Consider the following 23,279-nt stretch of genomic DNA (forward strand, 5'->3'; position numbering starts at 1 on the left):
ATGAGGGCAGGTCTTTCCCATGCTGTTCTCCTATAGTGAGTAAGTCTCATGAGATCTGATAGTTTTAAAAACGGGAGTTTCCCTTGCCTGCTGCCATCCATATAAGATGTGACTCGCTCCTCCTTGCCTTCTGCCATGATTGTGAGGCTTCCCAAGCCACATGGAAGTATAAGTCAATTAAACTTTTCCTATATAAATTACCCAGTCTTGGGTATGTCTTTATTGGCCGCATGGAAACGGACTAATACTCGACCCTTTTTAAAAAAAGTGAAAAATTAGCCAGGTGCTGCAGCTCACACCTGAGGTCAGGAATTCAAGACCAGCCTGGCCAACTTGGTGAAACCCCGTCTCTACAAAAATAGAAAAATTAGCCAAGTGTGGTGGCGGGTGCCTATAATCCCAGCTACTCAAGAGGCTGAGGCAGGAGAATCACTTGAACCCAGGGGGAGGAGGCTGCAACAAGCCAAAATCGTGCCACTGCACTCCAGCCTGATGACAGAGTGAGACTCCATCACAAAACAAAAAGTGAAAATTTTGCTTTTTTTTTTTTTGCAGGGGACATGATTTCGCTGTCACTGAGGGCTGTAGTGCAGTGGTGCCATCATGGCTCACTGCAGGAAACTCCTGGGCTCAAGTAATATAACGGCTCGGCCTCCCAAGTAGTTGGGTCTACAGGTATGTGCCACCAAGCTCGGCATTTTTTTTTTTTTTGTAGAGACAGGGTCTTGCTGTGTTGCCCAGGCTACTCTCAAACTCCTGGCCTTAAGCAATGTATTTGTTTCAAATAGCTGATTACGGTTCCTTAGTTACTATTTCACCTCAAGATCACTTAGTTAGCAATAAACAGCCTCTCTATGAAACAAACAAAAAAACCACCCGTTTTATAACAAAATTAGAAGCCTTGTGTATTATAATACTCTGGTAGAATATGTCACTTAAAAATTAAAGGAAACTAATTAGAAAAAAACTGCTGTCACTAACACAAACTTTTGAGAAAATAGAGAAAGGAGAAAAGAAAAAAGAGGAGGAAAACCACTCTCCATATGTGTGTATACATATATACATATATACATGTATATACACACACACAACAACACACAAAAAAAGAATATTTCTTAGGGGCTGGGAGTGGTGGCTCACACCTGTAATCCCAGCACTTTGGGAGGCTGAGGCAGGCAGATCACTTGAGGCCAGGAGTTCAAGACCAGCCTGGCCAACATAGTGCAACCTCACCTCTACTAAAAAAAAAATACAAAAAAAACAGCCAACCATGGTGGCATGCACCTGTAATCCCAGCTATTCAAGAGGCTGAGACAGGAGAACTGCTTGAACCTGGGAGGTGGAGGTTGCAGTGAACCAAGATTGCGCCACTGCACTCCAGCCTGGGTGAGAGAGAGTCTCCATCTCAAAAACAAAACAAAAACAAAAACAAAAAACCCCCAACTAAACAAAGAATATTTCTTACCCAACTGGAAAGCACTGTAAAGGGAAGGTAGTGCTGAATGTTTTTTCAGCAAGGGCAAAGCTGACCAAACCACAGAGCACTCACCCTCCCTCTGCTCCCCACATCCTCACTTGGGGTTCCCTTGGCTTGGATCCACTCTACCCATTTCCACCCACCGTTTGCAGGATGCCTCTCAACAGCCATATGGACCAAGATCATGAGTCATCTGTCATCACAATGCCTTTCTTGACCTTTCCACATTCAATCACCTTTAGCACACTCAACAGGCACGTCCTCCGCAGAGCATGTGCCTGTGTAACATAAGGAGTCTAAAGCTGAACATAGGAACCAGGCATCCCTCGCACTCCACACCTTGCCAAATGGATTTACTCCAGAGCTTTAAAGAAAAATCGCAACTGAAAAAGTGACCATATGGGTTTTCAAGGAGAAAAATACTAACCAAATCATTTGGGAGGCTGACGCACTTTACTAAAACAGGCCTATGATGTGGAAGAACTTCAGTTACTCAGTCCTGAGGGGAAGACGAAGTCATGGCAAAAGCAAGCACTGAAGAGATACAGAAAACATTCCATAATTCAAACTGACTTTTATTCTGCCTCGATAAATACTTTTAGAGCTATTTTTGAAGTGAACACTTTATTTATTTATTTATTTATTTTTGAGACGGAGTTTCGCTCGTTACCCAGGCTGGAGTGCAATGGCGCGATCTCGGCTCACTGCAACCTCCGTCTCCTGGGTTCAGGCAATTCTCCTGCCTCAGCCTCCTGAGTAGCTGGGATTACAGGCACGCACCACCATGCCCAGCTAATTTTTTGTATTTTTAGTAGAGACGGGGTTTCACCATGTTGACCAGGATGGTCTCGATCTCTTGACCTCGTGATCCACCCGCCTCGGCCTCCCAAAGTGCTGGGATTACAGGCTTGAGCCACTGCGCCCGGCCTTGAAGTGAACACTTTAAACAGTCATCCCCCAACCCCCAAAATTCAGGACCTGTACATTAGTCACAACAAATAATGACAAACACTCATATAGTCCTTACATAAAGCAAGCACTCTTCTAAGCACTTTATACATATTTGCTCACTCTGCCCCTCTTTGCTAATCTGTGTTTCATGAGCAATCAGAGGCCCAAGGTCACACAGTCTGCCAGAAAGTGGCAGAGCGGGGATTCAAGTCAGGCAGTCTGGCAGCATCAGGGTCCATGCTCTCAATTATTACACTAACCCTCTTTCTAGAGTTTAACACAGATGATCCTTTTTAAACACAGGAATTTTAAGTTCACTAAACCTACACTAACTCATTTTGCAAGGTGAGAGGACTTACAATTTAAAAATTTAAACTAGAGATACTGTTAAGTGGTGGCAAAGTCAAAGTTTATCAGTTGTGATAAATACCCACACAAAAAGCACTAGGGGTGCTATGGTTTGAATGTTTCCTCCAAAACTCATGTTGAAATTGAATTGCCAATTTAAAGGCATTGGGAGGTGGGGCCTTTAAGAAATTATCAGGACATGAGGGCTCTGCCCTCATGAATGGATTAATAGGTTTGTTTATCTCAGGAGTGGGCTCCTGAAAAAACCTAAGTTTAACCCCTTATTCCCTCTCTTGTGTGAACCTTCTCATCATGTGCTGCCTTCCACCAGGTTACAACACACAGCAAAAAGACTCTCAACAGATAGGAGCACCATGGTCTTACTCTTCCCTGCCTCCAGAACTGTGAGAAATAAATTTCTTTTCTTTATAAATGATCCAACCTGAGGTATTCTGTTATAGCAACTCAAAACAGACTAAGACAAAAAATGGATATCAAGGAGTGGGGCTGTTTCCATAACAAACACCTAAAAATGTGGCCATAGCCTTGGAACCAGGTAATGGGTAGAGGCTGCAAGAATTTGGAGGAGGCAGCTAGAAACTCCCTAAATTGCCATGAATGATGCATCAAGGGCAATTACGGTGAGAACTCAAAAGAAGAGGGGAGCTGTAGGGAAGGTCTGAATCTTCTTTTTTTTTTCTTTTTTTTTTGGGATGGAGTTTCGCTCTTGTTACCCAGGCTGGAGTGCAGTGGCGCGATCTTGGCTCACTGCAACCTCCGCCTCCCGGGTTCAGGCAATTCTCCTGCCCCAGCCTCCTGAGTCGCTGGGATTACAGGCATGCGCCACCATGCCCAGCTAATTTTTTGTATTTTTAGTAGAGACGGGGTTTCACCATTTTGACCAGGATGGTCTCGATCTCTTGACCTCGTGATCCACCCGCCTCGGCCTCCCAAAGTGCGGGGATTACAGGCTTGAGCCACCACGCCCGGCCTTGAATCTTCTTAAAAATTACTCAAGGGAGCCAGGCACAGTGGCTCAGACCTGCAATCCCAGCACTTTGGGAGGCCGAGGCAGGCGGATCACCTGAGATCAGAGTTCAAGACCAGTTTGGCCAACATGGTGAAACGCTATCTCTACTTAAAATACAAAAATTAGCTGGGCATGGTGCCATATGCCTACAATCCCAGCTACTTGGGAGGCTGAGGCAGGAGAATCACTTGAAACTGGGAGGTGGAGGTTGCAGTGAGCCGAGATCATGCCACGGCACTCCAGCCTGGGCGACAGTGAGACTCCATCTCGAAAAAGAAACTACTCAAGTGGTCACGACCAGAATGTTAGCAGCAATTGGATACTACAGGCCATTCTGATGAGGTCTCAGACAGAAATGTAAAAGAAGGTATTAGAAAATGGAGTAAATGTTATTCTTGTTAGACAGCTGCGAAGACCTTGGCAAATTATGTCCACGTCCTAGAGCTTTATGGAGTGCAAATCTTAAGAGCAATGAACTAGGATATGCGGTGGAAGAAATCTCTAAGTAGTAAAGCGTTCAAACTGCTGTGTGGTTACTTTTAACTGCATAAAATGAGATGTGAGAGCAGAGAGATGATCAAATACAGTTGACCACTGAACACATGGGTTTGAACTCTGAGGACATACTTTATACCAAAATTTGTTCTTTTCTTTTGAAACAGGGTCTCACTCTGTCATCCAGGCTGGAGTGCAGTGGTGTGATCATGCCTCACTGCTGCCTCAACCTCTTGGGCTAAAGTGATCCTCCCACCTCAGTCCCAAGTAGCTGGGACCACAGGCACATGCCACCACACCTGGCTAATTTTTGTAGAGATGAGATTTTGCAATGTTGCCCAGGCTGGTCTCCTGTGCTCAAGTGATTCGCCCACCTCGGCCTCCCAAAGTGCTGGGATTACAGGTATGAGCCACCACACCCAGCCAAGGATTTTTTCAGTAAATACAGTTGGCCCTCCATATCACCGGGTTCCACATTCACAGCCAAATGCAATACAGTATTTGCAGGATGCAAAACCCTTGCACATGGAGGACTGACTTTTCATATCCGTGGGTTTCACAGGGCTGGAATATGCATGGATTTTGGTATGAGGGAGTGGTCCTGGAACCAATCCCTTCCCACACCGCTCACCCTCGGCAGATACTGAGGGATAACTATATGGTTAAAAGAGAAGCAAAAGAGAAAAATTTAGAAAATTCTTGCATGGCCATGTAAGGAGTGGAGAAGTATGTTCAAGAGGGAATATTAAGTGCATGGTCAAACAACCTATTGCTCAAGCATGGGTAGAAGGAAGCCAGGTGCTATCAATCAAGACAATGGAAGAAAGACCTCAAAGGCATTTCAGAGATCACTAGACTGCCCCTCCCATCACAGACCCAGAGCTCTAGAATGGTAGGCTGGTTTCAGGAGATGGATAGCATTCTTTGGCCTCCCCAGCCATGACTCAAACAGCTTCAGGCATGGCTCCAGAATGCAAGTCCTGCAGGGCATGGCTTCTTCCACCTAGATATCAAAGAATGCCAGGGACTGCTTGGATGCCCAGACAGAGACCTATTGCAGGATAGAGCCACGGCAGACAGCCCCCATTAGGACAATGCCCAGTGGAACTGTGGGGTCAAGGCTGCCACACAGTCCCCACTAGGGCAATGCCTAGTGGAGCCATGGAAGTGGGACACTGTCAACACCCCAGAACTGTAAATCCACCAGTATACAACTCCAACCCATGAGAGCTGCTGAGTGGACTGAGCCAGCAAAGTCACAGGGGGTGGGGCTTCTGAGGCCCTGGGAGCCCAACTCCCATCCCAGTGTGCCCAGGAGGCAGAATGTGGGGTAGATGGAGATATTCTCCATCTTTATGACTTAATGTTTCCCCTGTTGTATTTTGGACTTATCAGGGACCACTTACTCCTTTCTTCTGGCCTATTTCTTCTTTTGGAATGGTAATGTCCATCAAACTCCTTCCTACCATAGCATTTCGGAAGTAGATGACCTGCATTGACTTTCACAGGCTCACAGCTGAAGAGAATTTGTCCCAGAATGAATTGTACCTTATAAATCTCACCCATGTCTGATTCAGATTGGACTTTTGAGTTGATGCTAGACCAAGTTAAGACTCTGGGGACTACTAGGATAGAATGAATGTATTCTGTATATGAGAAGGACAGGAGTTGTTTTTTGTGGGGAGGTGGGTAGGGGCAGAATGCTAAGGTTTGAATGTCCCCTCCATTCAATTGAATGGAGGGGACATTCAATTTTAATTTTAATTAAATTTAATTTTAGTTGAAATTTAATTGGCATTGTCATGTAATGGAAGATGGAGGCTTTAAGAGGTCATTAGGTCATAAGGGCTCTGCCCTCATGAATGAATGAACGAACGCTCTTATGAGAGAAGTGGGCTCTAGATAGAACAATGGGCTCCTGATAAAAGAGTAAGTTCAGCTCCCATTCCCTCTCAGAGGCATGTACTTCCTCCCCATGTGATGCCTTCTGCCAGGGACAGTGCAGCAAGAAAGCCCTCATCAGATGCTAACACCATGCTCTTGGACTTTCCAGCCTCTAGAACTGGTGAGAAATAAATTTCTTTTCTTTATAAATGGCCCAGTTCAAAATATTCTGTTGTAGCAGCAGAAAACAGACTAAGAAAAGGGCTAACTTTTGTGGGTTGAAAGTAGATTCTAGAGAAATTAACAAGCCTAGGTTATGAAACTCTACACTACCCTCTCTCCAGTGTAGAGAGGGTTATGAAAACTAGGAAACTCAAAAAGCCTGGAAGGCAATAAAAGAAAACCCTGGGGCTGTAGTACCTAATATCAGCCACACCTCCTGTCAATTCTTTCTCCTCAATTCACTCTATTATGAATGGTGCCTCCCTCTTCCATCCCACTGCTATTATTGCTTAAATTTAGGCCTTCAACATCCCTTAGTCCAGTTATTCTAATGATCTCTGGTTTGTAGTCACAACTCTCTTCCATGCCCCAGCACCTAATCTTTCCTATGCTGCTAATGGAATAATCTTTCTGAGAGATAAATGTGATATTACACCCCTACTTAACAACTCTTCAGTGCTTCAAAAAGCCAACAAATTCCAGTTCCACCATCTTTATGCAAAATCAAAGGCTATCTACCCCAGGATTTCCTCTGCAACCTCTGCCTGCAGGCTCAGAAAAATACTAAGATAACTCATTCCCCTTTCACTCTGTTTACACTATCCCTCTGCTGGGAAAAAAAAAAAAAAAAATCTACCTTCCCTATCCCCATTCATCCACGTGAGGATCATTTATCTATTCATCACTTTCTATACAGTTCTTCCAACCCCTCCTCCTACCAACAGAATAGATAATTTTCCCCTTTGTGTCCTCAGAGTACCACGTATATAGTGATTCTTTTATAGTGTCAGTAACAGTGTCTTCCTATTTACAAATAACGTTGAAATAAACCTTGCATCTTTAGGCAGAAATCCAGAATGGAACTGCTGGATCAGAAAGTATATATAATGCTAACTGCTCTCCAAAGGTTGCTCATTTTATACTTTCAACAATATTTGTTTCCTACACATTCAATAAAGGATTTTCCGATGTTCTTTCTCTGTTAATCTGATAAGTGAAAAATAATAACTCATAGTTTTATTTTGTGTGTCCTGCGGTGAATGAAAGAACATCTGATTGAAGAGGAGTTATACTCAGGATGACTTATGGAAACAAAAGGGATGAGGCAATAACAGAAATTTGGGGAAGATTTGCTTCAAATCAGTGGTTCTCATGATGGTGATCCGGAGACAGAAGAAATAAGAGGCCTCACCACAATGGGTTCCTATCATGTTGCCAAATTGTAATATTAAATAAATGACAGAAAGTTTAGACAATAAGGCATTTTCCAATCGGTAAGAAGTTAAGAGAGTGTGCAAGACCTTAACTGACAATTCCCAGAAATCCAGTTTACTCACAGCTTCAACTCACCATCGAGGAGCCAGTGCTGGCCACGCCTGTTCTCCAACTCGGACATCATTAGGCGTGTGATCACATGGTCTGGAACCAAAAGACTTTTCTCTATGTATTGCTTTGCCATCTCACCAACTTCTATTAAAAAGACAAGAAATAAAGAGGTATTCAAGAAAGCTTCCCAAACAAAAAGCTCACCAACTCTGACAGTTTTGCCTTCTCTCCATCCTTCTTGATATGGAAGGAAATTTTTAGGTAGTTGTAGGTATGTTTTTAGTTTTTAAAATATTCACCTCAGTAAGTGGGACTGTTGCTTATTTAACACATTTATCTCCCCAAAAATTATAAAAGCAGCTCTTTGAGACAGCATAACACCCCCCACACACACATACACACCAAAAAAAGGAAGAAAGAGTGTCCAGGTATGGTGGCTCATGCCTGTAATTCCAGTACTTTGGGAGGATGAGGTGGGAGGATCACTTGAGCCCAGGAGTTTGAGCTTGCAGTGAGCTCAAGCTTACTGATTGTGCTACTGCCTCCCAGCCTGGGCAACAGGAGGAGACCCTGTCTCCAAAAAAGGAAAATACATAAACTGGGCAAGAAAAAAATAAGAGTAGAAAATAAAGTCAAGAAGAAGGATGATACATGAAAGACTGATAAAGAGAAACCCTGGATACTTCCTAGAGGTAAGCCACAAATTGGGCACTGTGCCTCTCAACAGTTTATGGTAACAAGAAACGTAATCAACCACACAATGTACAGAAGACTAAAGGAAGATGAGAAGCACAATCATTCCTTAGAGAGACCAAAGGAAACAAGTTCCAGTGGTCTAAAAAGAATGTCACATAATACAAACAACAACAGCTTTATGTCTTTTCATGAACTTCAATATAAGAAGATGGCACCTTGCTGACACAGCTGTAAAAGCAACTCAGAGTTATTAGTGGAATACCAAGTTCATAAAAGGATGTGAAGTTTTAACAAAACCACACAAATACTTTCGGGGAAAACTGCTTCTATCTTCATTTAAAATACTAATTTCCTATATGTAGAAATTGTGAGTTGCATTTAGTAAAACAAACTATCAGTTTAAATCTGTACATTTCCAAGAACTAAATTTGTGTTTTATTTTTTTTTTAACCACAAGTGAAATCCTCTGCTCTTGGGGTAACTGATAATGAACCCTGAAGAATCACATTCTAGACAGACCAATTCAGTTCTTTTAAAACACAAAGATCCAGGTATGATGGCTCATGCCTGTAATCCCAACACTTTGGGAGCTTGAGGATCACCTGGGATTATGAGTTTGAGATCAGCCTGGCCAACGTGGTGAAACTCTGTCTCTACTAAAAATACAAAAATTAGCCAGGTGTGGTGGTGGGTGCCTGTAATCCCAGTTACTCAGGAGGCTGAGACAGGAGAACTGCATGAACCCAGGAGATGGAGGTTGCAGTGAGCCAAGACCGTGCCACTGCACTGGGTGACAGAGCAAGACTCAGTCTCAAAAAAAAAAAAAAAAAAAAAAATTAGCTGAGCATGGTGGTGGGCTCCTGTAATGTCAACTGTTCAGCAGGCCGAGGCAGGAGAATCACTTAAACCCAGGAGGCAGAAGTTGCAATGAGCCAAGGTCATACCACTGCACTCCAGCCCAGGTGACAGTGAGACTCCATCTCACAAAAATAAGTAAAAATAAAAACACAAAGCAGAATTACATTACTAGAAAAAGGCTCAAAAATCATTTGACACCACTTACTTTTTTTTTTTTTTTGGCTACGGAGTCTCACTCAGTCGCCCAGGCTGGAGTGCAGTGGCGCAATCTCGGCTCACCACAACCTCTGCCTCCTGGGTTCCAGCGATTCTCCTGCCTCAGCCTCCCGAGTACCTGGGATTACAGGCGCCCACCACACCTGGCTAATTTTTGTATTTTTAGTAGAGACAAGGTTTCATCATGTTGGCCAGGCAGGTCACCAATTCCTGACTGACCTCAAGTGATCCACCCACCTTTGCCTCCCAGAGTGCTGGGATAACAGGTGTGAGCCACCGGGCCTGGCCTCCCCACTTTCACCTTTAATTTACGTAGAGCCCTTGCTTCCCAAGACTCAGTCTGTACACCACAACCCCAACTTAAGCACTGAAGATATGTGCTGTGAAGAGCTCCATATCTCTTGGGTACCACCACTAGACAAGCAGCTCAAAATGCAGGCCCAACTGATGCAGATTCACAAACACGCTGCAAGAAGTGAAACAAGAAAGCCAGCCATATTGGTGAATGTGACTGAACATGAATGTGAATGAGCGGCATTCATTCGACGAGTATGATACTTAATGACTGCATACCCCATAACAGGTCATATTCTAGAGATGTTGCAGTGAATAAAAGTTCCAGCTTACAGATATTTAAGCAGTATTACTTTAAGAGCGACAATAACCATTAGTCGAGTGCATACTATATCCCAGGCACTGGGCTTTAAGTGCTTTATGTTATTTCATTTCATTTCATCTTCTTAAGATCCTCACCTTCAGATAGAAGGTAATGCCAGGATTTTTTATGACAGCTTTATTGCACTAATTCACACACTCTTAACATTAGCCATTTTAAAAAGTACAACTCAGCAGCTTTCTGTATATTCTTAACGTTGTGCAACCATCACCACTCCCTAATTTCAGAACACTTTCATTACTTCAGAAAGCAGCCCTGCCCCATCAGTAGTCACTCCTTATTCTCTTCTCCCTCCAGCCCCCACCAATTACTAATCATTCTGCCTCTATAGATTTGCCTACTCTGGACACTTCTTATAAACAGAATCATACAGTTTTCTGCGACTGTTTTCTTTCACTTAGCATAATGTTTTCAAAGTTCATTCGTGTTGTACCACGTATCAATATTTCATTCCTATTTATAGCTAAATAACATTTCATTGTATGGTTATGCCACATTTTAGTCATATATATATATATATATATATATATATTAGTTAACGGATATTTGGCTTGTCTTCTACTTTTTGGCTACTATGAATAACGCTGCAGTAAAAGTCTGTATACATTGTGAGAGTGTATGTTTTCAGTTTTCCTGCGAAGTACCTGTGTGGTATCTATGTTCTATGTCTAAACAATCACTATCAGAAAAGATGCATGGAGCAACTGACAATTTGGATGCTGTCCTACTCTGCAACAGTCACGCCAGGCCCAGAGCCTCATTCTTAGTCTTATCCACCAAACTTTAAAGTAGATAAACAACAAATATAAATCTTCCAAGGTGAAAGACCAAAATGTGTACTTTGCCTTGTTTTCTAGAACTCTGGATCTAATTATATATTAAGGTATTTGTTCACTCACTTTCTGCCCTCTCTACTAGAAATTATTAGCTCAGTGAAGGAAAAGTTAAAATTGTTTGTTCAATGCCACATCCTCAGTGCTTAAAATATTGTCTGGCATAGATTAGATGCCCCATAAAAATGTGTTACATGGGCCAGGCTGATGGCTCACACCTGTAATCCCAGCGCTTTGGGAGGCCAAGGTGGGTGGATAACTTGTGGCCAGGAGTTTGAGGCCAGCCTGGGCAACACAGCGAAACTCTATCTCTACTAAAAATACAAAAAAATAGCCGAGTATGGTGATGCACATCCGTAATCCCAGCTACTTGGGAGGCTTAAGGCACAAGAACAGTTTGAACACAAGAGGCAGAGGTTGCAGTGATCCAAGATCACACCACTGAACTACAACCTGGGCGACAGAATAAGGCTCTGTTTCAAATAATTAAATTTACATTAAAAAATTTTTTAAATATGTTGCATGAATGAACACCCTGAAGATAAGAGAATCTTCTTTTACCTGGCAAAAATCAATCTGATTTTCTTGGAGAGTCATTACAGAACCATTATCTCAAGATTAAATATGGCCCAACCTCACCAGATAGGAAACTTTTGAAAAGAGATATGACACAAACAAAGTATGATCATAACTAGTTAAGATGGTCATATTAGGCCAGGCGCAGTGGCTCACACCTGTAATCCCAGCACGTTAGGAGGCCAAGGCAGGAGGATCACCTGAGGTCAGGAGGTTGAGACCAGCCTGGCCAACATGGGAAAACCCCGCCTCTATTAAAAATATAAAAATTCATCAAGTGTTTTGGTGCACACCTAATTCCAGCTACTAAGGCAGGAGAGCTTGAGCCCAAGAGGTGGAGGTTGCAGTGAGCCAAGATCATGCCAGCCTGGGTGACAGAGCAAGATTCCATCTCAAACAAACAGCAAAAAAAACCAAAAAACAGTCATATTCAGTTTCACAGCCCAGTCTTATTTCTGCAGCGTTTCAAAACATGAATAGAAGTGAACCAAGTTGGGGAGGGGAAATGAGAAGGAAACACCAACAGCAAATGTAGTGGAGGTGCGGGGCCATTTGGTATACCTGGAGGAACTTCTTGGAGAACTGACACTCAAAGAAAAGCACACCAGTAAGAGATGGTGCTCGATGGGCAGGATAAGGAGTGTGAACTTCGAGGAATTTGAAGTCGTTTTAGAAATGCTATTCCTAGAGCCAAGACCAGCTACTGAAATCGTAGGGACTAGTGCAAACTGAAAATGTACCTCTTGGAAAATGAAGAATTTCGAGATGACAACAGCAGAGCACTAAACTAAACGCAGAGCCTTATGTGCCTACAAAGGGTACAGGCCCACGGCAATGTGATACTTGGATGTAAGTGGCACGGTGGAAGCAAAGGAGACTATGATAATAATCCAAGCACAAGATGAAGGCCTGGATTAAAGCAGAAGCAGTGGAGAAAGACCTTCATGTGCCCCTTAAGAGAGAACCCTACGTTAATCAAACACAAGCAGTACAACCTCAAGTTTAAAATAACTCTGTGGAAGACTTCCAGAGGCATCTCACTCCAATTTACTACTTGAGAGATCTAAGTGCAGCACACTTTTCCAGCTATTCCTGCCAGCCTTGGCTCCTCTCCCAAGCAGGACAAGCAACATGTCCTCTAACCTAATACATAATCACACTTGTCCCACATATCTCAATATCCACCATGAAACCCAGAAAGATCCCCAGACAAAGCAAAATGACCTTAACATATCTGCATCTGAATGAAGACCTCCTGACAACAGCAAACTGCAATAAAACAACCCATCAGACTGAGGTCCATTTTGGAAAACTGGACCTTCATCTGCCCTTGTCAGTTTGCTTGGAAGAGAAAGCAGCATCATTAAATGCTGATGATAGCATGTTTGGACATACCTGCTCTAATTTCTCAAGTAGTATTCCAAAGAAAGGCTGTGGACACACATACATGGTCTCACACAGCTTCTGAATCCTGAGTGTGTTCACATACACACACATCACACAAATGATTCAGAAAGCACTAGGAAGGTCTCAAATAAATGTAGTAAATATAGGGTGCCCAAAATAGGCCAATAGCTTTGCCTTTTTCTTAAGTTTCACAACAAAACCAACAGATAAATCCATCACGTGTTTATCAGATTAAACAAAACACCAATAATTAAGGTGACATATAAAAAACTTCATGAAGGGAAAGATGAAGCATCAGATTACAAACATTATTTATAACAAAATTATGTGTTCATATAGAGAGAAAGACAGATGGATAGTATCATCCACAATGTTAAGTATATTAGAAGAAAATGTTCCACCCATCTTACAACAATATAAATCTTGTGGCAATTCATCTTAACAACCTATTCCATTCAATCACCACTAAATTCAAATAGATATAATCTTGGTAATCTTGAGAAATATACATTTTCAATTTCTAACTACATCAGATAATATATAAATTTTCAGAATTTAAGACTATATTAAACTGTGCATTTTAAGATAACACAAAACTGAAGACTATCTATTGTTGGTCATCTCTTCAAAATTCATGCTTCCAGGATATGGAAAGATATTTCGTCAGCCTCAATTCCTACATATTAAAAGTTGTCCACATTTACATCAATAGACTGAAATAGATCATTGTATTCAGGGTGGCATATATGCCAAAACAGTCAACTATTGAAAGAGTAGGATGTTGGACTTACATTCTGCATTATCTTAAGGCTAGTTAAAAAGAAAATACCTCAGCTGGGCACGGTGGTTCACGCCTGTAATCCCAGCACTTTGGGAGGCTGAGGCCAGCAGATCAGGAGGTCAGGAGTTTGAGACCAGCCTGTTCAACATAGTGAAACCCTGTCTCTACTAAAAATATAAAAATTAGCCACGCATGGTGGCGGGCACCTATAGTCCCAGCTACTCAGGAGGCTGAGGCAGGAAAATTGCTTAAACCCAGGAGGAAGAGGTTGCAATGAGCCGAGATTGTGCCACTTCACACCAGCCTGGGCAACAGAGTGAGACCATGTCTCAAAAAAAAAAAGGAAAAAAAAAAAAAGAAAATACCTCTGAGTACAAGAGCCAATAAGCAGATGACATTTCTTTAGAAAAACCTTAAGAACACAAATACGCACACAGATATTTATATAGCACAAAATCCATTCTACAGCAATCCTAAATACTCTGGACAGTCAGCATAAACACTGCAGGGACTGAATGACTCTCAAAAAGGAGTAAACGTTGGCCAGGCACAGTGGCTCACACCTGTAATCCCAGCACTTTGGGAGGCAGAGATTGGGTGAATTTCCTAAGCTCAGGAGTTCAAAATCAGACTAGCCAACATGGCAAAACCCCTAAAAAATATACAAAATTAGCTGGACATGATGGTGCACACCTGCAGTCCCAGCTGCTCTGGAGGCTGGGACATGAGAATCACTTGAACCCAGGAGGCAGAGGCTGTAGTGAACCGAGATCACGCCACTTCCCTCCAGCTTGGGCGATAGAGCAAGACTCTGCCTCAAAAAAAAAAAAAAAAAAAAAAAAAAAAAGGATCCAAAAAGCAAAAGGGGGGTTTTGGTCTTTAAATGAGAAGGAAAAAAAAGTACACTGTTCCCTTTGAGAATATAGGGTATGGTTAGTTTTGTGGTTTGAATACTCTTTAAATCCACTAAATACTCATTCAGCTGATATTTATTAAGAATCTATGTGCCAGGCCCTCTATCAATTTAGCATGAGGCCTGTTGCAGAGCTAAGAGTCTTAAACACCAGGATTGGGTACTGCTAATCCACCAAAAGCTTTCAAAAGCAAAAGTTTATGGAATTTTACTCTGTGTCAGGCAGAAAAATTAAACAGCCAGTAGTTATCACAAGGTATAGAGGCTCTTACGCTGCCAATAAAGTTCTACATAAATACATTGTGAAATAGGAATAGGCTATAGGTCACAAACTGAATGAAAGCATTCAGTCAAACATTCAATCTGCCAGCCAATTCACCTTTCACTACTGAAGAAGTTATCTCTAAAATACTAGTCCAGGGTTATAGAAAGCCAACCAGGTTACCTTAGTTTCTGGACACTGGAGACAAGAAGATTTGTTTTAATAAAAGTGGTGATTAACATCACAAAATAATGGACTTTAGTTAGGTAAAATCCATCAACTGGAATGAAAATTCTCTCAGGATCAAATCTCAACCACTAATACTTCAAGCAAAAGCAACTGAGGTTTGTTTTTTTTCTTTTATCTCAATGTCTTCTCTCTTTGTCACATGCTTTTCTTCAATAAGTAACCCAGGCAGGGCCGACAATGACAAGTGTGTTTTGTGACACGGGAAAACAAAAGTACATACCAGAAGTCAGCTGTCCAGTGACCTATGAGAGAGCTACTCCTGTATCAACCCAGATCATCACCTCTATTCCAAAGCCACTCCAATTACTCAGAACCACGGCTGAAAATTCTCTGAGCACACCACTTCTCCAACCAAAATTTTCTGCAAATTCTATGCACCAGGCACCACACAAGGCACTAAAGACACAAACATGGTACCCTTGAACTGGGTGTGGTAGCTCACACCCGTAATCCCAACACTTTGAAAAGCCAAGACAAAAGTATCCCTTGAGGCCAGGAGTTCAAGACCAACCTGGGCAACATATTAACAGCAAGACCCCATCTCTATAAAAAATTTAAAATTAGCTAGGCATGGTGGCACATACCTGTAAGCCCAGGGACTCCAGAGACTGAAGTGGGAGGATCACTTGAGCCCAGGAGTTCCAGGGTACAGCGGGCTATGACTGCACCACTGCACTCCAGCCTGGACGAAAGAGAAAAAATTAAAAATACACTGAGCAACTACTCTGTGCCCGACTGGCACAATTCCCTAAATATCAGAGAAACCACAAAGGGAGGGTGCATCAGAAGTTACCTGTGATCTTCTTCAGATTGCTTGACCAGACATCAAACAGATGACAACTTGGCCTATCACAACAAATTCAAGTTATAGGAATGGCTTCCTATCATTTATTGGCACAACCCAAAAATAAAAATAATAAAGGCTTAATTCTGGCCAGGCACAGTGGCTCACACTTGTAATCCCAGCACTTTGGGAGGCTGAGGCAGGCAGATCACCTGAGGTCAGGAGTTTGGGACCAGCCTGGCCAACAACGGCAAATCCCCGCCTCTGCTAAAAATACAAAAATTAGCCAGGCATGGTGGTGCACACCTTTAGTACCAGCTACTCAGGAGGCTGAGGCAGGAGAATCACTTGAACCCGTGAGGCAGAGGTAGAGATCGCACCACTGCAATCCACCCTGGGCGACAGAGCAAGACTCTGTCTCAAAAAAAAAAAAGGCTTCATTCTATATGTCTTTGTCTAAGGAGCATGCTGATTTATATAAAAGTCTAACACAGGCACAATCATAAAATACAATGTTGAGGGCACATTCATATATAGAAGTACATGGTAAAGCAAGAGAATAATTACCAGATTCAGGATAGTGCTGGAGAGAGATGGAGAACGGAGCTACCAGGGCTTCAAGAGAAATGGTAACATTCTGTTTCTTAGGGGTGGTAGATACACAATTGTTATCCTTTACAACACCCACACACCCACACATCTGTATCCTCTTTTTGTTCTGACCATCTATAAAGAGAAGGCAAACTGGATACACAAGACAGAACTGAATGAATGTTCACAAAACAGCAAATTCCCAAGATGCCTGGCTAAGTCACCAGAAAGAGATAATTACTCAATGTTCTTTTCACTGTTCCAGCTAGAAAATGCTGAGTGAAAGACTCCTGTAAACGAGCTCAATTCCCTTGTAAGACTGCTCTACCCTGAAGTATCAGGCTGTGTGTAAGGAAAAGAACCAGGAGAAACCTTGCTCACCCTGGTATCATCCCTTCACCAAAACATCACTAATAATGGCAGTGCACACACACGCATTTCAAGAGGGCTGGTCAAAAATGAACTGTATAGCTTTGTGATTCTTCAAATTGTAAGTTCTTTATCTCCCCACTTGTAAGAATATTTTGGCACTGAAGTAGTGATTTGTGGGAAAAATATAGTGAAGAAAAACTTCATTCTGTAAGTTATCCCTAACATGATTTTGATGAATCTCTTCCAGTAAGAAAATAAGCTTTAAAAAAAAAACAAAACAAACAAACAAAAAAAACCTTGGTTAAAAAAAATAGATGTCAAAGTCCTTTAGAGGAAGAAATTACAGAAGAAACTCTTAAATTTAGGGCATTTTGCCACTTAACTGATTCATCTCAGACGTCCAGTATCCACCCTTCAATTGGTCTTTGTTCAAAGCTTGACTTTCTTTTCCTTCACACCAAAAATACAGTTTTAAATCACTCCCTGACACTTGCTATGGGTAACTATGAAGAAAACACCTCACCCTCCTGAGTAGCTGGGACCACAGGTACATGCCACCACGCCTAATTTTTGTATTTTTATTAGACATGGGTTTCACCATGTTGCTCAGGATGGTCTCCAACTCCTAAACTGAAGTGATCCGTCTGCCTCAGTCTTCCAAAGTGATGAGATTACAGACATGAACCACAGAGCCCAGCCCAAAGAAAATTCTGAATCCAGTATAACTGGTCAAGTACATACTCTTTAGAGCCCGACTGCCTGAGTTCAAATCCTGGCACCACTACTTATATTTGGTCACATAAGTTTTTGCCTAAGTTTGTGCCTCAGTTTTCTCATCAATAAAATGGGAATTATATCACTTAGAGTTGTTTTGAAAGTTGTATGTGATTAATATAATATGTATAAAGGACTTGGAATGATGCCACTTTGCAAATTTCATTCAAGAACATGGAGATACTAAGTATTTGTTTCTATGTGCCAAGGGTTGTTCTAGACCATTTCTTTTTTATTTTTGTTTTGGAGACAGGGTCTCACTCTGCCACCCAGGCTGAAGTGCAGTGGCATGATCACAGCTCACTGCAGCCTTGACCTCCCGGACTCAAGTGATCCTCCCGCCTCAGCCTCCAGAGAAGCTGAGACTACAGGCATATGCCACCACACCTGGCTACTTTTTTTTTCTTCTGTAGAGATGGGGGTGACATTATGTTGCCCAGCTTGGTCTCAAACTCTTGGGTTCAAGTGATCCTCCTGCCTGGGCCTCCCAAACTGCTGGGATTACAGGCATGAACAACCACACCTAGCCGACTCTAAATAGTTTATATACATGAACTCATCAAATGCTCACAAATATCTACGAAGTCTAAGATATGATTTTCCCTATTTCTTAGAAGAGGAAACTGAAACACAGAGAAATTAAGTAACTTGCCCAAAGTAACTGAGTTAATAAGTCACATGGCCTAGACTCAACTTCAAGCAGGTTGGCCCCAGTCCATTTTCTTAATCACTACTCACTGCCTCTCAATGTTTGTGAGCATTTCCTTGAACAGAAACGCTTTGCATGTTAGCATATATGCTGCTGAAATATGAAGCTAGCACCTATATAAAAGGGACAGGTTCTTACCAAAGAACCAAGCTCCTGGCTGTAAGGAAATATCTGGTCCTGCTCTGTATAACCACTGCTTCCTTTAGGCACTGTTATCTCTAGCTAAAAACTTATACCAAGTGTTTCTATGTAGCTGCTTCCTACCAAACTATCGGCATCCTGTAATCCCATTCCTCCTCACCGGTCAGCTTCCTTTCCTCTCTCCCAGACCTTCTCCCTCCCCCAATCCATCCTAGACACCACTCCCAGAGAGAACTTCCAAAAACACAAGGCAGCACGTATATTGCTACCTCACTCACAGCACAATGTGTTCCTTGGCTTGCAGGATGGCATGGATGAATACTCCTTAGGGTAACATTCCAAGTCTCTCTGAACTGGCTACTATTGCTCAACCTCACCTCTCACCCTCATTTCCTTATCATTCATCCTTTGACCCTTGTCTGTACCAGGCACAGAGTCAAGTGTGACTATGGTTCCTACCCTCCAACAATCTACAGTCTCGTGGAGTAAAGACAGGCCAGAATACAGAGGTGGACACCCCAATCTAACCTCAGGTCCAAAAGAAGCTTCCCACTCTGGAGTCGGGCTTCTGAAAGGCTAGCAAACGTTGCCTGGAAGAAACACCCTTCAGTTTGTGTGTTCCTCTCAGAGGCTTTCCCTGATTATTTTCTCCTATGTTACCTTGAGAGTTAATCCCCTCCTCTGTAATCCACCAGCACATGAGCTAAAACTAGTTCATTCGGTGTCTGTATTACAGAGGTGTTCCCTCTGGGCAGAGGCAGCCCTGTGGGCCCCCAGCTGAGTAAACACACTGTGGCTCTGCACACATTTCAAGATGCTCATTTTTCCAGGCAGTCTCAGCTGTGTGCTGGGGAAATACAGCTTGGTGGGCAGAACCAGGTTGGACTGCAGGCCCCACACACCCCTCAGCCAGGTTCCTCCCCTACACAAGTCACAATTTGTACAATCGTATGCAGTGGCCTTATACCTTTACTTGACATTTCACTCATCTTGTTGAACAGGCATTGCTACAAATTCTCCAGAGCAGATTATAATCCCCTTGAAGCCAGAGGCTATCTTAACAGTCATTGAGATGAAGAATTATAATATCTTTAAACTCTTCCACCTTCCCATCCACAGGGCCCTACAAATTATCAGATTATCTCACTACACCCTATAACATATCTTACTTATATACCGTTTATCCCTATAGCCACAGTCCTGGCTTTAAGGCAATTAAGACTCAGAAAAGCCTTCTCAACAAATCAAACACCATGTGCAGCAATGTTTCCTTAAATGCTATCTTAAAGTCCGATTCTTTGGCAAGCCTTGAATAACTGAGTAAAATTACTGAATTAAGCAAAGCACTCTCTTACCTGTTTAGACTACCTCAGTGGACATCTGATGCATGTTGCCCTTGGTTCTCACAACTATTGCTTCAGTCTACACAAGTTGGTGCAGAAAGTTCATTACCACAGGTTGTGTTTGGATTCCAAGCCTGATCTCTTAACAAGAAAGGATCTGTTCCCACAAGTGGATGCTTGCTCTTCCTGAAGCTATCTGACATTCTTAAACACCCACAAAATGCATGAGTCAATTCTGAAAGACTTCTGAGATTAGGATTCCAAAGTATTCTCTGACAGAAGTAGCAGAAAATTAAGGAAACAATTTACCACTTTTAAGGTATAGCTACATGGAAGTCACCTCAAGTGAGGCTGCACCAGGCTCCACCAACAAAACCCAGCTGCTTCTCTTTGAGCCGACTCTTCTGGGTGTCTGTGTGACACAGATAAACTTTACCCTAAAAGTGTCCTAGTAAATCTTAAGCCAGCAGGATTTGTAAGTTGTTTCTAAAGAAGGTAACAAAGATAGGTTTACAACTCATTTAATATAATTTTTAAAACTTTGAAACCCATTTTGATTCCTTTAGACATTAGACTAATATCCTCGTGGCCTCAAGTCACTGATCACTGGTCTCCAAGGGAAAAAGAGACCTCACAAGGAATACACCTGTCTTCAACACCTTTCCTTTGCCATTTAGTCTGCAATATTTAGCTCATGATTGTATAGCAGGACAAGCTGCAGATGAAACCACCTGGACACCAGATTTAAAGGAAGTAGCTTTATTCGGCCAGGAGCATCGGCAGACTTGTGTCTCAAGAACCGAGCTCCCGGACAAAGAAAATCCTAGCCTTTTTAAAGGCTTACAGTTCTAGAAAGTACATGTGAGAGGGCTGTGATGGATGAAGTAGGTGTGGGGTAGCTGACCAGGTGGGGGGTTTGAGCAAAACTGAGCGAGAACAATCGAGGATGTTTCTCCACAGTATGCCTTTGATCCATAGACAGGAGTATGATTAAGGGTAGGGGATTTAATCTTTAACCTCCAGGCCTGGCTGGTGGCAACAGCCAACCTTGCCATTGACCTCATGCCTGCTATGTCTCAACTTTTACTTCCTCCTCCTTTGAGACAAGAGACAGGAAAGAAGGGTCTCTTCCCTCAACAGGGGCAATTATTGTTGGTCTTCAACCATAGGATGTTGTAGCCAACATATTCAAATCTGTGATCTGCACAATCGATTATCACCTAAGTCAAAAGCAGGTTAATAGTAAAAATGAGGCCGGGAATGGTGGTTCACACCTGTAATCCCAGCACTTAGGGAGGCTGAGGCGGGCAGATCACGAGGGCAGGAGTTGGAGACCAGCCTGGCCAACACGGTAAAACCCCATCTCTACTAAAAATATACGAGATGCTGAAGCAGGAGAATCACTTGAAACAGAAAGGCGGAGGTCTCATTGAGCCAAGATCACACCACTGCACTCCAGCCTGGGCAACAAGAGCTAAACTCCATCTCAAAAAAAAAAAAAAAAAAAAGTAAAAATGAAAAATTAACCTAGATTTGAGCTCTAAAGTACAAATGTGCATCTCTTAATCACTAACTGTGAGATTAAATATAAAAAAATTGTAATGTGATTTCCTGACATCTGCCTTTTTTTTTTTTTTTTTTTTTGAGGTAGAGTTTCGCTGTTGTCCCCCAGGCTGGAGTGCAACCTCGGCTCACTGCAACCTCTGCCTCCTAGGTTCAAACAATTATCATGCCTCAACGTCCCGAGTAGCTGGAATTACAGGTATCTGCCAGTAGGCCCGGCTAATTTTTTATTTTTAGTAGAGATGGGGTTTCACCATGCTGGCCAGGTCGATCTCAAACTCCTGACTTCAAGTGATCCACCTGCCTTAGCCTCCCAAAGTGCTAGCATTACAGTCATGAGCCATCTCGCCTGGCCTGACATCTGCATTTATCAAGGAACAACACCTTTTTAAAAACACTGTAACACTGGAATGGCTCCATGCTGAGGCAATTACTACTGCCAGGCTGGGAATCAGGAGTCCCAGCTCTTAGTTCTGCTTTCAATTCACTGTCCACAGGACTCTAAACACAGCAATGTATTTCAGTTACCGTGGCCTCAAGTTTCCTCACCTGCAAGAGGGGGTCAGACCGTTCGACCTCTGCTATCTCTGTGGTGGCATTTCAGTTCCCTGCATCTGACCTTGAGCCCTCGTGTGAAGGGTAGAGGACTAGCCTCCCCGCACTAGCTTCCCTTAAACCACAGAGGTTCTATCTCTGTGATGAGGACGGGACTTTGCAGACTGCAGAGAGTCTCCAGCATACATGGGCAGTGAAAGCAAGTGATCATTATGCCCATTCTAAATGTGAGGGGTGGAGTCAGGATCGGAACTCAGGCGTGAATCATCAGTGTTCCTTCTACCATACCTTCCCTAGAACACTTCCTGAGAATAAGGGGAAAAGCTTCGTTAGGCCTCTTCACTCTTCTCTCTAGCCAGACTGGGTATTTATATTTACTTAGTCTAATTTTGTACCCAGGGTCCAGAAATGTGTTGGCAGTGGGTATGTTTCTATAATAGCCAAGATAAAAAGATGCATGGACCACAGCCATGACTTTGGGTAGGGGAGGGGCTGGCATTACTGAAAACGAAGGTGATCCGATCTCTAAGCACAAAGGATATCCAGCCAATTCTTTCTCCTTAGGCTTTCTCACTCCGCCAGCAGATCAATTATTATTTGACCCTTCATATTGATTCAAAGAACAGAACAGCACAGTAATCTTCTTTTAAAACTAAGTAAGCCATAAAGTAAAAGATACTAGAGCTTCATAAGCCAAAAAATTTTGGACGTCCTATGTCAAGAGCATTTTCTTGGCCCAGGATAGGAACACATGCATTTATAAACACACCATGAACATCTGGTGTAATACCACATGCGGCTTTATATAAGCAGCAGAGGAGAAAAGCAGATTGGGATGAATGCAACAGAAGTTGGGCAAGGGAGCAAATAGGAAAAGGCAAGTAATCCAAAAGGTTTGCCAAAATTATAGAAGTTTTAAACCCAGAATGTTTAACCGTATCCTCAAGCTCCTGTTCTGCAAATCCACCTTGGGATCCACCATACCAGGCACTTTCAGCCCTAAGGAGCAGGATTACATTGGAAATCTCACAGGCCCTCCGGATTTTCTTCCTCTGTAAAAACCTCAGAACAGCTTCCCTGTAACCTGAGCACAGCCCAAGTACTAGCTGCATTCGGAGGATAAGAAGGAATGTCACTTTTAAAGCAACACAAATAGTAATTTCTTGCCATTGCACAAGGCCCAGAGTGTGAATCTATCCGGCTGTGCCGTGCACCTTGTCGGCTGCCTCCCTGAGCAGGATCTTGGC

At 42.7% G+C, this 23,279-nt stretch overlaps 1 protein-coding gene across 5 annotated transcripts in view; it reads right to left on the reverse strand.

Moving 5' to 3' along the window:
* AK4 (adenylate kinase 4) overlaps positions 1 to 23,279 on the reverse strand; it is a 77,631-nt gene that overhangs the window by 27,486 nt on the left and 26,866 nt on the right. For 3 of the 5 annotated variants that reach the window (XM_032296735.1, XM_032296733.1, XM_032296736.1), the window contains one exon: positions 7,758 to 7,877. In XM_032296735.1, coding sequence (XP_032152626.1) covers positions 7,758 to 7,866 — 109 coding nt within the window. In that variant the 5' untranslated portion in view covers positions 7,867 to 7,877. Of the gene's footprint in view, positions 1 to 7,757; positions 7,878 to 9,804; positions 10,417 to 15,784; positions 15,815 to 23,279 lie in introns of those variants that run through there. The other 2 variants (XM_032296737.1, XM_032296738.1) reach the window with 2 other exon arrangements.

Source organism: Sapajus apella, unplaced genomic scaffold (genome assembly GCF_009761245.1).
Source record: "Sapajus apella isolate SASKATOON/1434 unplaced genomic scaffold, GSC_monkey_1.0 scaffold36, whole genome shotgun sequence".
Lineage (NCBI taxonomy): Eukaryota > Metazoa > Chordata > Mammalia > Primates > Cebidae > Sapajus > Sapajus apella.